Source organism: Kogia breviceps, chromosome 1, assembly GCF_026419965.1.
Source record: "Kogia breviceps isolate mKogBre1 chromosome 1, mKogBre1 haplotype 1, whole genome shotgun sequence".
NCBI lineage: Eukaryota > Metazoa > Chordata > Mammalia > Artiodactyla > Physeteridae > Kogia > Kogia breviceps.
In genome coordinates, this window is record NC_081310.1 from 121,188,872 (window position 1) to 121,204,164 (window position 15,293).

General features: G+C 38.1%; 1 protein-coding gene across 3 annotated transcripts in view; it reads right to left on the reverse strand.

Moving 5' to 3' along the window:
* The window catches only part of BTBD8 (BTB domain containing 8), a 98,310-nt gene that overhangs the window by 72,101 nt on the left and 10,916 nt on the right, over nucleotides 1–15,293 (reverse strand). For all 3 annotated transcript variants that reach the window (XM_067042629.1, XM_067042636.1, XM_067042619.1), the window contains exons 3-4: nucleotides 11,339–11,589; nucleotides 3,552–3,669 (exon numbers count right to left, since the gene is read on the reverse strand). In XM_067042629.1, the coding sequence (XP_066898730.1) occupies nucleotides 3,552–3,669; nucleotides 11,339–11,589 (369 nt within the window). The remainder of the gene's footprint in view (nucleotides 1–3,551; nucleotides 3,670–11,338; nucleotides 11,590–15,293) is intronic.

The window sequence follows — 15,293 nt, forward strand, 5'->3', positions numbered from 1 at the left end:
CCCTTTCCTCCTTGGATTGGGGAGAAATGCAATTGATTCAAATCACCTTTCTCTCTTTGTCCCCCATAAGTAAAGGACATACAGACTGTTGCTACCATCCACACAAAATCTCGTATCAAAGGCCTATTACCTGGATGATGACAGCGAACACTTACATGGTACTTACTATGCGCCAGGCACTGTTCAAAGTACCTTAAATGCTTTTAGTAATTTAATACTCACAATAACCCTATAAGATGAGTATTATTATAATCTCCATTGTTGATGAGGATGCTGAAACACAGAATGGTTAAATGGCTTCTCCAAATTCATACAGCTAAAGATGGTAGAGCTGGAATTCAAACCCAGGCAGACAGGCTCCATACATAGTCCACATACTCTTTTTTTTTTTTTTTTTTTTTTTGTGGTACACGGGCCTCTCACTGTCGTGGCCTCTTCCGTTGCGGAGCACAGGCTCCGGACGCGCAGGCTCAGCGGCCATGGCTCACGGGCCCAGCCGCTCCGCGGCATGTGGGATCTTCCCAGACCGGGGCACGAACCCATGACCCCTGCATCAGCAGGCGGATTCTCAACCACTGCGCCACCAGGGAAGCCCCACATACTCTTAACTAATCAGTTATAAATGACTTCTTTGGCTTAGCTGTACCACCACAGCAAGTGATTGTTGTCTTGTAGCACATAAAGGGCTCCAGGTATTGGGCTGCAGATCAAGGGAAAGGCTGGACAGAGCAACTAGCAACTGGAGACATAATCTTGGAAGAACTGGGATACCAGGGATGTTTTTGAAGAAGGAGCTTGAGCATAAGAGAAAGACAGTGACTCAGTAAAAGAAACTATCTCTTTACCATACCAGTTTGGACATTAAACTAGCAAACTAAACTGTTCTAAAATTTGAGACCTAAATTGAATGTAATTCTGCCCATAAATCCTGGTCTTTGTGAGTACTTGCATTGATCATTAAATATATGAGTACATATAATTAAAGCAGTCATTTTACAAATGGATTTTTAGTCATACCACTAGGATAAATGCTGACATTGATTATCTAGAACAAGAAATAATTCAGAAAGTTCTGTTACTGGGCTTTAGATTGTATTACATGATACAAGCATACATTGGAGATATTGAGGGTTCAGTTCCAGACCACCACAATAAAGCAAGTCACACTAATCTTTTGGTTTCCTAGTGCATATAAAAGTCACGTTTACACTATACTGTAGTCTAGTAAGTGTGCAACAGCATTATGTATATACCTTAATTTAAAAATATTTTATTGCTGAAAAATGTTAACCATCATCTGAACCTTCAGTGAGTTGTAGTAGTAACATCAAAGATCACTGATCACAGAACACCATAACAAATATTATAATAATGAAAAAGTCTGCAATATTGTGAGAAATACTAAAACGTGACATAGAGACATGAAGTGAGCCAATGCTTCTGGGGGAAAAATGGTGCTGACAGACTTGCCCGATGCAGAACTGCCACAAACTTTCAATTTGTAAAAAACGCAATTATCTGCGAAGTGCAGTAAAGGAAAACGAGGTATGCCTGTGTTTTCTGAACTACTGACATAATATTCTTTGAACTGAATAATAAAGTAAATATGTACAAATAAAGAGATGTTTAAGTTTGGAATAGGAAGGTAACCTTGGGATTTAAAATTTAACATTTTAGGGCTTCCCTGGTGGCGCAGTGGTTGAGAGCCCGCCTGCCGATGCAGAGGACGAGGGTTCGTGTCCCTGTCCGGGAAGATCCCACATGCCGCAGAGCGGCTGGGCCCGTGAGCCATGGCCGCTGAGCCTGCGCGTCCGGAGCCTGTGCTCCGCAACGGGAGAGGCCACAACAGTGAGAGGCCCGCATACCACCAAAAAAAAAATTTGCCATTTTAACTCACATAAGGGCACTAACAACAAAGCAAGAAAACTTAAGCCAGATCTTCCTGAAACACATTCTTAGGAAATTGCCTTTCTAGTTAATATAAATTTATTTTTTATTGCTAGGTGAACAAAATAAGCCAGAAATGTGGGCAAGAGCTGTCCTAAAATACAAACCTAATATTCTAGATCCAGGTCTTAAACAGTCCACTGTCAGGCAGTACACAGGGAGAAGCCAAATACAGACACTGTTTGAGGACATACTGCAAATCGTCACAGCGTCCTGCTTTCCCTGTATGACAACAATAGCCTTAGGGCTCCACAGGTAGAAATTTGCTAGGATGCCCATATGGTTTCAAGAAAAATCTGGCACAAAATAAAATCAAAGTAAATTAATTTTAAAAATAAAATTGTGCTGTCCCCCTACCCCAACCAAAAAGAAAGGCATGCGTGTGCACACACACCCCACTTGGGAATTTGTATATTCCCAAATATGAGAAATACATAGCCATGATATGGAAAATATATGAATAAATCTGTATCACACTCTGTACTTTACTATACATAATGCAGATTTCATAAAAAATAGGAAAATGTGTATATATATTTACAAAACATATGTTCCCAGAAAGAAAAGTTCAAATTCTGAATGGTAGTCTAATGGAAACTGGCAATCCTAGAGTTTAGAAATGTACTACAGTCAGTTAACTGGCAAAACCAGTATGATTTCTGAGAGTACAAACATCACTACTATTTGGCTTGGTGGATTTCTGTATTCTAAACTCACTGCTAATTTCATTAAGGGCTGTGTACCCTTGAACCTACAAGACTGCTTCTTGCATCTGCAAAAATAGTCTGGTTCTTCCTCTTCTGCAGCACCAGGATAACTTAACATTCTGTTTGAAACACAAAGAGATAGGGAGGAGAACTCTGGGTTCCTCAGCTTTCTGGTTCCAATTCTAGTCTGTTATGAGGCCAGCTGTACCTCTTTCCCTTGAGTTCCAAGAAAAAACCCTGTATTTTTATTAACATCTTTTCTTTCTTTAAGCAGATTTTAGTTACTTACCAAAAAAAGAGTCTAACCAAAACAGGCAGCAGGCTTTAATTTAAACTCTAAAAGCCTAGAATGTCTAAGCAACCCAACTCTACAGCAGAATAATGATTTTTAAAAAGTACACTGAAATATTAAACCTCCTAATACATGCTATTCAGGAGAATCGGTTATTTTGAATCAAGGACTTTGAGCCAGAATGAATTCAGAGAAAATACATGTCATTTATGTAGAAATAATTTTCAATACCATAGTGCCTGTGAAATTAAAAATTTCATTTAATTACATTTTCTGTGACAGTGGCTTTCAAACCTATTTTAGGCAACAGTATATTTTCTTCTAATAAAATCTTCGGTTCATGCCCAATGCACAGCACAGATCTTCTCTAGCTGAGCATGTGCACATGTCTGGGTAGGGTCACCTGTGCATGTGTGAATGTGCAGATAGAAAATCCTGCCTAATATCCAAACTCCTCCCCTGTCAGAGACCTCCTGAGGCATCACCATGGAACCCCTGTAGCCTATGTGAATCAGCTTGAAAACCACCGTGCTAGAAAAAGACAGCTACCTTTTTACACTTTACTGTCACAACCAAGACACCAAATTAATCACATGCCTATTTACCTGTGAGCTTTAAAACTTTTTCCATCAACATAAATATCAATATCTGGGCAACACTGTTTCACATAAAGCTTCAATAAATCTTCTCCTAATTCAGATGCAGGTTCCAAGTCATAAATATCTTTAAAAGAGAAAAACAAGACTAAAAAAATAGTTTCTTTAATAGTATATATATTCCAAAATTTTGTATTCTAATACTAGCAAAATGTTTTTCCACAGTTATCTCAATTAGCTACTGAAAGAGAGTAACAGTGACTGAAACATTTAAGTGGTAAATTCAAAGTAAATGAAACTTTAAAATCATCTATTCTTTCTGCTCTGAAATATATATTTCTATTTATATTTAAATATAGATATACCTTTAAATATAAACATAGGTAATATTGTTACAAAAATATATACCAAAACTGAAGCCACTTCATGAACATCTGACTTAGAAAGTTAGATAATTTCCCAATTTTGATATTCTTTTTCACCACTTAATTTTTTCCTGTTCCTGTTCATTGATTTATGGTTAGGATAATCTGTGAACCAATAGAATTTCATCTAAAATCAATGGGATTTATAGGACACTTACTATGAGTTTAGTACTGTACATAGTATGGAGAGGTATAGAAAACAAATAAGAACTATCGCTACTTCAAAAGATTCACACTTTAGGCAGTGGGAAGTGAAATATAAAACATGTACAAATATATAAAAAAGAAAAATACTAAATTGTATACTATAGCTTTGTCAGTTCAGAAATTTTTGTTAGTACACCTGGTGAGGATGGATCACCAGGAACATATTCCCACTAACCAATTTACAAATGTATACATTTATAAACCAGAATGCCAATACTGACTCTACTATCAAAAGAAATCCAGAATCCAACCACTACTCAATATCTCCACTGCTACCACTGTAAACAGGTAAGTTAGGGGGTTCCCCAGAGAAAAAGAACCATGAATGGCTTTCTTGACACAAGAGAACCCATTTTGGCCTAAGCCATTTTGTGATCTAGGCCTAGCTGCAATGCTTGCCCTTGAACAGGTCTCAGTAATTAATGATCTTAAGGGTGGGGATGCAGAGACAAGCACTGAGCAGCCAAGAAACAACGATGCAGTCTTGGAGCAGGAACAATATCTTTTGAGCTCCTTATAGAACTGAAACTCCCAATAAATGGAAGATGAAGCAATCCTCAATCCAGAGAGAAGGTCACAGTTTGATAGCCTCAAGAACCACAGAAGCTTATATGGAGACCACCTGAAGCCAGATTAAAGGAGTGCAGGCCCTGCACACACCCTAATCTTATCAGCAACCTCACCCTTGAACGCTTGCTATTAAAACTCTCATCAAATCTTCCCAGGTTGGGACACATAGTTTTTGAGGGGCAGGAGCCTGCTGTGTCCCCCTTTGCCTGGCAAAGCAATAAAGCTATTCTTTTCTACTTCACCCAAAACTCTGTCTCCAAGATTTGATTCGGCACTGGTGCACAGAGGCCAAGTTTTTGGCATCACTATCCCTGTTCAGAACAATATGGTTCTCTCCATTTTTTTAGAGTAAAAGCCAAAGTCTTACAATGGCTTATCAAGCCCCACGTCTGGCTCCCCACTTCCTCTCTAATCTCACTGTCTACTCTTTTGCTTATTTCCAAACTGAACTCTCTCATTCCTCCAAATGGCAAGTTATGTTCCCATGTTAGGATATTTCTACTGCCATTTCTTTTGCCTTGAACACTCATCTCCCAGATATCCACTTGGCTAACTTCCTTACTGGATTCAAATCTTTGTTTAAACATCACCTTTTAATCAAGGCTGACTCTGACCACCCATTTAAAATTGCAACTCCCATCACTAGCACTCCCAATCCTCCTTCCTCTGTCCTATTTTTTCTATATTTTTTCTATGTCACCTTCTAACTTATTTACTACATTATTTTCTATCTCCACCCCCACCATACCTTCTCTAACTGGAATCAAAGTTCCAAAAGAACTGGAAGTCCACTTTAGTCATTGAAGTATCCCTTAGACCTAGAATAGTCCTAACACATAGATCCTCAATAAATATTTGTTGAATAAATTAATGTATCAAATACTACATAAAAAGATTTTTGAAGAAAAAACATAAAACTCCAAACGGAAGAAAGCAGGGGAAGGAGGCAGATCCTACCACTTCCAGATATTCCTATAGAAGACTTAAAGCACATTAATTAGTGGGAGATGTTCAGAAGGAATAGTCTTCATTTCGATGATTCAAAGATCAGAGTATAATTTTTTTTTTCAGAGTGTAATTTTTGACACAAAGGGAAAATCTAGAAACTTTTCAAAAGAAAACCAAGTTAATCTGATAGATGATTACCTATCTCAACTCCCAATTATGTACTCAAATAGCCTCCTGAACTTGATATATCACAGTGTGGTATAATAAAAATATATATTTGGTCTTTCTCCCCCATTCCTGGCACAGAGCTTAAAACTCTTGAAATTTCCTAAATTATAGGAATGTCTTACTTGAGTTTATGCTAATGAGGTGATTCAGGGTAGGGTTCCTAAATAGCTTCAGGATGGGGGCTGGTCACCAGAAAGGACAAATATCTGATTAAAGAATGGGAACTTTCAGTGCTCCCCCACATCTCTAGGGAGGGAAAGGGGGCTATAGATTGAATTACAAAAATTCTTGAACAATAAGATTCAGGGAGCTACTGGGCTGGTGAACACACTGAGTTGTTGGAAATATAACAGGGAAGAACCAAATCTGACTACATATTGGATCTGTTTCTTTTACTTTAACCCTTGCTTCCCACTGCTTTTGTTCACTAAAAGGATACTGTCTATACATAATGGCCTGCCTCAGGGAACCCTGCCCCTCTGCCTGAATGTTAAACCAAAGTGCCTTTGATCAGGGAAACATCCGGACCCTGTCCACCTGTAGATGGCTGCAAGAAAGAAGAAATTAACACATACCCTCTCTGAGGCTGGCCATTCCAGGGGATATTTGCAAAACTTATGGCCTTTTTACTTTACTTCCTTATCTCCTCCCCCTCTCTGTGGTATAAAAGAAACTGGCATCCAAACCCTGATAAGACGGTTATTTTGAGACTTTAGTCTGCCATCTTCCCGGTCTGCCAGCTTTCCGAATAAAGTCATATTCCTTGCCTCAACACCTCATCTCTGATTTATTGGCCTGTCATACGGCGAGCAGAGCGAGCTTGAACTTGGTAACAGAAAGATGGCGCACCCTGAGGGCGCATGGAATTTGTTCTGTATACTGTCCTTGCTCACCCCACCCCATACCTCGCCCTATGCATCTTTTCCATTTGGCTGTTCCTAAATTATATCTTTTATGATAAACAGGTAAACATAAATGTGTTCCTGAGTTCTGTGAGTCATTCTAGCAAATTATTGAACCTTGGAGGAGGATGGTCATGGGAACTCCTGACTTTGTAGTCACTGGGCACAAGCCTGGGTAGTAAAAAGCGCCAGAATATGTCGCCCCAAAACATGCCACTTTGGCATGAGGATTATTTTGAGCTAAAGGTACTTGAGAAGGAGCAGATGCAGAAAAGCTATTTACATCCCCCTAACTGCCTAAAAATAAAGAACAAATTTTCCCTTTTGTAAAGGAAATTTCCATTTGTAAAGATATCTCCTTACTATTCTCATCACTTGACTCTTATTTGCATAACAAGACAATCCTTATTCACAATACATTGTCTCCCCTCACCTTCCCATAACTTGCCTCCACCACCTAGTAGCCCAAAAGTCCTTTTTTTCGTTTAGCCTAAGATGATATATAAGCCTCAATCATCCGGCCACCTTCTTGCATCTCCTTTCTTTGTGAAACTCCTGGTACAAAAGAAAGTATTAAAAAGAAAAGTAATAAAAAACCATTTTTCCCCTGTCTGTTAATCTGTCTTATTTTAGTTTAATTTGTAGGCCAGTCACAAAACCTAAGAGGGTAGAAGGAACTCTTTTCTCCCCTACAGTAGCCTAAGCACTCCACTTGTGTTGAAGTGGGGGCAATATTGTAGGACTAAGTCCTTAACCTGTGGGGTCTGTGCTAATTCTGGATAGTTAACTGTCAGAATTGAACTGTTGGATGCCCATTTGGTGCTAGGAGAATTGGTTGGTGTGTGGAAAAAACCAGACACATTTGGTGTCAGAAGTGGTACCTAGAAAAACAAAAACAAAAACACAATCGCAGAAACCCAAAACTGTTCCACAACCTGAAGTCATCATTCCACTCTACCTTAAATTTTCTCTGTTCATACTCCTTAAGCCTGCAAAATAGTACCACCTAAACTCCTTAAAATAGCTTATGAGTAAGGTGACCACATCTTTTGGTTTGCCTGGGGCAGTCCAGTTAATGCCTCTTGCCCCTCTTGCCCCCTTACTATTATCAACAGCTATAAATTTTTCATCTTTCACTCTCTCAGAAGAATCCTAGTTCGGACCACAGACTATAAAGTCATCCTTGAAGGCTTTCATTATCTGGCTTTTGCTTATATATCCAGGTTCATCCCTTACTTTGACCATTCCTGTCCCCTACTCTACCCTACACTCACAACAAACCATTTCTGGTTTTCCAAATTTGCTATGTGCCTGGTTCTCTTTGCCTCCATGCATGTTGTTTCCTTTGCTTGGAACACTTCTTTCTTAAACTCATTATGCCTGGTTAACTTCTGCTTTTTCCTTCAGGATTCAATTCAGATATCACTCCCTCCATGTAGCCTTCTCTGAAGGCCTAAGCCTAGGTTACATGTGCCCTATCTGTGTCCTTATCGCACTTGGTACGTAACTTACCTGACTGTACCTCCTACTAAACTGCAAAATAGGAACACTATCTGTTTTGTTCACTATCAAATCTTCAAAACTCGCACAAAGTTGATACTCAATGTAATGATTAGAATAGCATTTCAGGAATAAACAGCAAGTGCAAAAGAACACAAGTGGCAAAATATACTTCCTTAGGAGGAAATGCCAAGTAAGTCAGTAAGATTAGAGCTCAGGGGGTATGAGGGGTTGTGAAGACAGAAGGCAGCAGCGTTCTAGGCAGCAATCAGTTCCCAACATCCCCTTGCACCACAGGAAAGAAGCTGGGATTTATATTAAGGCTGTGTGAGACTACTGCAGGATTTTAATAAGGGAAGTGCCATGACCACACTTGCAATTGATGGACGTTGTTCTGTACAATAGAGATGGAGGTTGGCACATCAAGAGGCCTGGTGACCAGCTGGGGCTCAAATTCTCAAGGAAAATAGCAAATTCCTAAAATAAAGAAATGGCAGGAGGGTAAAGAAGAGAAGTATTTAAGAATATTTAGGAGACAAATCAACAGACATGATCATGAATCGAATGAAGGGTAAAAGAGTAACTGAGGAGAAAGATGGTAATATAATTCACACTGATACAGTATTTAAGAAAAGAGCAGGCTGAGAAAGCGGATGATTAGGTCAGTTTGACACAAGTTAAATTTTGAGATATTTAAGGTATATTTAGACAGATATGTCTAGTCAGTGGTTAGATACGAAGCTAAAAAAAAAAAAAAATTAGAGAATACCAATTATTTAAGGGGCAGAAAGAGGAAGTTCCAGTGAAGGAGACTGAGGAGTAGCCAAGAGGGAAGGAAAGGAAAAAGCCCCATTATGCTCAAATTGTTCCCTAATATGTCAATTGTGTTGGATCAAACTCACGTTTTGAAAACAAGTGTTATAGTAGAATTGGATGTATTTGAAAGTATCTGTTAACTAAAGAGTTTTATTACGGTGTTTAGTGCAACAACAGTAAAAACAAACTGATTTAAGCTTAGTTAGACTTCTTTTATATATGTTCACCATATCTCATTACGGTGAATGAATGAATACTTGCATGCATGCCTGTTCTAGGCTTGAGGTAGATCTATTCATACTTTTAAATTATCTCATTTAGTCTCAGTCCTAAGAAGTAAGTGGTTACAGACTGATTTTATAGATGAGGACTCTAAGACTCAGAGAGTGTAAGGGACTTTCCCAAGGCCACATAGTTAGAGCAGTTGGCAGAGGTGGTATTTGATACCCATTTTTCCTGCCTATAGTCTAGAGCTCTGCATGGTCCCACAGCAGCCTATTAAAGTGGCCAAACAAGATTTGAGTATAAGTGAATAGAGTTCATTTACCCCTCAACCCTTTGCCTTCATCTACTTTCTCCATCACTCCATGGAAACCTCCGTGTTGACTGGTTTACCAGACACTTGCTTGTCCACATCTTACACTTGCTTGTCCACATCTTATTAACTCCTTTGCAGGACTGCATACTGTCAATGCCACCCTCCTTGAAACTTCCTTTGTCTTCTCTGACACTATGCTCTTGATTTTTCCCTCTTAGGTGGAAGCTAATCCATGAGAAACACTAGGTCAATGCAAAGAACTGCACCAAGCTGAACTCAGCCCTGTAAGAATACACAAAACATACACAAACACCTAAAACATCTACCAGACACCTCAGTTCACCCACACCTACCCATTTCTGGTGTTACAAACTTCTATCTGATTTCAGGTAGCAACTTCTGGGAGACCATTTTCTATGAATATTTTTGTGCTTCTGTATGGTCTGGCCTTTCTGAGGAGAGCACTGGCAAATTTGGATAAAGGATGGTTAAACAACAAACATGTCTTATAGGAGCAGTTCCACGTGTAGATGTATTTCTGATGTATCTGTGGGAAGGAAGGTGATCTCCGCGTCTTACTCTTCCGCCATCTTCTCTCCTCTCCTCAAACGTGTCTTAGAAGTCAGAGGTAATGTGATGCTCCAGAAAGATTCAGAGACTACCCTCCCCTCAAAACCATTTCCTTACACTCTAGGGTACTGAAGCTACCTTATCCTAACCAGAGAAGATTTAGTTACCTTCCAAAGTAAAGGTGTCTCTCTCTCTCTGCAGAGGAGGATGGGCAGATCTGCCAGCAGCCTGTAAAAGTCTCATAATGTTGGTGTTCCCCTCCTATGGTGCAATCCCACTGCACGTGCAGGACAGGTAACATCAGGCCCTCACCACATAGCCTCGTGGGGACTGAGGGTTGGGAAGTGGTGCTGAGATGCTCTGTAAGTAACAAACAGTCTGTTCTCTGATCCAGGGGTCTCGAGTTTCCTGTTAGAATATCTACTATATATATATCTATATCCTTAACATCCTCCTTCCACCAATTCACAATAATTCACAAGCTGCAACCCTTCTGACACCCACTTACACAAACAAACTAGAGGTCTTTTTCAAGGTCAAATGCCACGTTTATTGTAGTACTTATGCACTTCTGAACCATTTAACATGGGTAAAACTATGCTAACCATTTTTATTAGGTTCCTATCTTTTAAAAATGTGTCACGACAAAAGTTTCAGTGATTTTGTGTCATGACCAAATGTATTGGTGATTTTTGTGTTGCATGGTGTTTTTTAAGGAACGCATATATTGTGTTATAACAGAATTGATTCTATAGTCTGCTAAAGCTTTTATTGGTGTAGATTAGAATAAGGATGACAATATATGAGGCTTAAAAGGAAAATTATGAATTATGTGTGTATTTTTTAATAATAACCCCATCTCTAATTATTTAGGAAAACTGGGAGTTGACCATATTATTATTTCCATTTTCCCATAAATTATTTACTTTCATTTATTTTTATTATACTGACTTTCATTTACTTTTATTTCATTTACTTATAAAAAGTGATCAGTAGAGCTGACTTTTGAAGTATATTTTTCTCTAATTGTATCAGAACACAATTACTTTCATGGCTACAAAATTTTATAAAAATCCACAAAAAATACCTCACCAGTGGAAATTAAATTGTCCTCTTTGTTGTTATCTTCTGGAATGTCCTCTTTGTTGTTATCTTCTGGAATTTCATGCTTCAGAAAAGAATGATCAGATGACCTTTTACCTACAGATGATCTTCCATCATTGTCAGTACACTTTCCAACACTGAAGTCACATTTCTTTTGTGGTACTCCACTCTCCAGTATCTTTTTCCTGAGAATTTCCTCTTCATAGTTTTTTATGTTTCTGTTTGATGAGTATACAATCCTAAAAGACAAAATGTAAAATATTAATAAAAATGTCAGTGATTCTTAAAAGCTAGTTTTCCAGTGTGCTGCTCTCATAGATAACGGCTATATAGTTTTAAAACCTTTCTAATCTGGACTAACTAGAGGAAAGATCAATCTAAAATAACAGAAAGTTTGAAAAGTAGTCTATAAAAAATTTTAATGTTAAAAAGGAATATATAATGCCAACAAATTATATAACCTAAATGAAATAGACAATTCCTAGGAAGGATACACACTACCAAACTTGATTTAAGAAGAAACAGAGTATCTGAATAGACAAAAAACAAGAGATTGAATTAGTAATCAAAAACTTCTCACAAAGAAAAACACAGGACCAGGTGGCTTCACTGCTGAACTCTACCAAATGTTTAAAGAAGAATTAATGCCAATCCTTCACAAACTTTTCCAAAAAATATAAGACGGAACACTTCCCAATTCATTATGTGAAGCCAGTATTATCCTGACACAAAAGCAGACAAAGACATCACAAGAAGAGAAAACTACAGACCAATATTCCTTACTAATACAGAGAAAAAGTCTTCAACAAAATAATAGTAAAGTGAATCCAGCAACATATAAAAAGAATTATACATCATGACCAACCGGGCTTTATTTCAGGAATTCAAGGGCAGTTAAACAGATGAAAATCAATATTATATACCATATGCTATAGCCTGAATGTTTGTATCCCCTAAAATCATATGTTGAAATCTAATTCCCAATGTGATATTAGCAGGTGGAGCCTTTGGGAGATGATGAGGTGGAGCCCTCATGAATGGGATTAGTGCCCTTATTAAAAGTGGCTCCAAAGAAATCCCTCACTTTCTTCTACCATGTGAGGGAACAATGAGAAGTCAGCAGTCTGCAACCTAAAAATAGGGCCTTCACCAGAACCCTACCATGCTGGCACTCTGATCTTGGATTTCCAGCATCCAGAATTATAAGAAATAGATTTCTGTGGTTTATAAGCCACCCGGTCTGCAGTGTCTTGTTATAGCAGACCAAATGGACTAAGACACTGTATCAATAGGACAAAAACTACATGATCATCTTAGTTGATGCAAAAAAAAAAAAAAGCATTTGACAAAATCCAACACCCTGTCATAATAAAACAGTCAGCAAACCAGCAATACAGAGAGGGAAACATCCTCAACCTGATAAAGGAGATCTATGAAAAACTCACAGCTAACATCAGAATTAATGGTAAATAAGACTGAAAGCTTTCTTCCTAAGATCAGCAAGGATGTCTGTCTGCTCTTACCACTTCTATTCAACATTTAACTGGAGATTCTAGCCAGGGCAATTAAGCAAGAAAAAGAAATAAGCTGGATTGGAAAGGAATAAGTAAAGCTATCTTCATTTACAAATGGCAAACATGTGTATAGAAAATCCTTGGAAATTCACCCAAAAACTATTTGTTAAACAAGTTCTGCAAGGTTGCAAAGTACAAGATCCATATGCAAAAATCACTAGCAATAACAATCTAAAATGAAATTAGAATATAATTCAATTTACAACAGCATCAAGAAAATAAAATACTTAGGAATGTATTTCACAAAAAGTGCAAGACTTATTCTGAAAGCTACAAAACAATGCTGAAAGCAATTAAATAAATGGAAACACATTCCAGATGATTTAATATTGTAAAAATGGCAATACTCTCTGAATTAATCTGCAGATTCAGTTTAACACCTATCAAAATTCAGCTAGTTTTCTGCAGAAATTGACAAGTCAACCTTCAAAGTCAAATAGAAATGCCAGAATAGCCAAAACAATCTTCACACAGAACCAAGTTGGAAGATTCACACTTTCTGAATTCTAAGCTTCCTACAAAGCTATAGCCATCAATACTGTGTGGTACTGGTATAAGGATAGACATATAGATCAGTGGAATAGAACTGAGTGTCTAGAACATAGATTTATAGACAACTGATTTTCAACAGGGGTGTTGTGATATTGTGATTTATAATATGAACTATATATTTGGTCTTTATCCACTATTCCCAGCACGTAGCTTCTAAAACCCTTCTAACTTCCTATGTAAAAGCCACAGAACATCTTTTATTATAGTACTTAAGTTTTGTTCCCAGGTCCTGAAATAGCTCCAGAAAGATAAAGGTGAAATGAATGTATTTTGTTATTCATAGCAAGCCCCTTTCAACCACACCAGAGTTTACATTAGTGAAGTTGGTGACTTTTAGAAAGCTCCTAAAAATGGGGGCTGGTTGCCTGGAGAACCAACCAAGTGCTTTGAAGGTTGGAACTTTCAGCTCTCCCCTCCACCTCTGGAGAGGGGAAAGGTTGAATTAATCACCAACAGTCAATGATTTAAACAATCATGTCTATGTAATGAAGCCTGCATGAAAACCCTAAAAGATGGGTTTCAGTGAGCCTCTGGGTTGGTGGACACATGGAGGTGCTGGGAGAGTAGTGAACCCAGAGAGGGCTTGGAAGCTCCTTCCCACATCCCTTGCCCTATGCATCACTTCTATCTGGCTGTTCCTGAATTTTTTCCTTTTATAATAAATCAGTAACATGGTAAGTAAAATGTTTTCCTAAGTCCTGTGAGCTGCTCTAGCAGATTAATTGAACCTGAGGAAGGGGTCATAGGAATCTGCATTGATAGCAAGATGATCAGAAGCACAGGTAACAACCTGAGAAACAGGTAACAATCTCCAGGTAAATAGTGTCAGAACTGAGTTAAATCTGTAGGATACCCAGCTGGCATCTGGAGAACCTCAGAATTACTTGGTGTGGGGAAAAACTCCTGCAAATTTGGTGACCACAAGTGTCAGAAATAAAGTACTCAATGAGCAGAGTATTAAGAGTAAAGGAGACACACAGGAGGGTGTTTTTCCTTTACAGGTATTCAGACAATCCAATGGGAAAAGAAAAGTCTCTTCAAAAAACAGTGCTGGTCCTCTCGCCTTCTGAGATGGCCCACACTCTGTCTGCGGACTGTGTTCCTCCCAGGGCCACTCTCGCCTTTTGAGACAGACCACATTCTGTATACAGAATGTATCTGTGTATCTCTCTAAATAAATCCACTTCTTACCTATCCAAAAAAAAAAGGTACTGGGACTACTAGATATCCAAATGTGAAAGAACAAAGTTGGACCCTAGCCTCACACTGTATACAAAAATTAACTCAAAATAGGTCAAAGCTCTAAATGTAATTGTGACCTTGGATTAGGCAATGGTTTCTTAGATATGACACTAAAAGCACAAGTTATAGAAGAAAAAATAAAATGGAAGTCATAGAGATTAAAAACTTTTGTGCTTTCAAGGACACCATCAAGAAAGTTAAAAGACAACCCACAAAATGGGAGAAATGTTTGCAAATAATATATCTGATAAGAGACTTGTATCTAGACTATATAAAGAATTTCCAAAACTCAATAGTGTAAAGACAAATAACCCTATTTCAAAATGTGCAAAAAATGCAAACAGATAGTTCTCCAAAGAAGATATACAAATAACCAATATGCACATGAAAAGATATTTGATATCACTGTCCATCAGAAGAATGCAAATCAAAACTACAATGAGTTACTGCTTCATACCCACTAGGGTACCTATAATCAAAAAGACATAATAACAAGTGTTGTCAAGAACACAGGGAAACTGGAATCCTCATACATGCTGGTAGGAATGTAAAAGGGTGTAGCCAGTTTGGAAGAG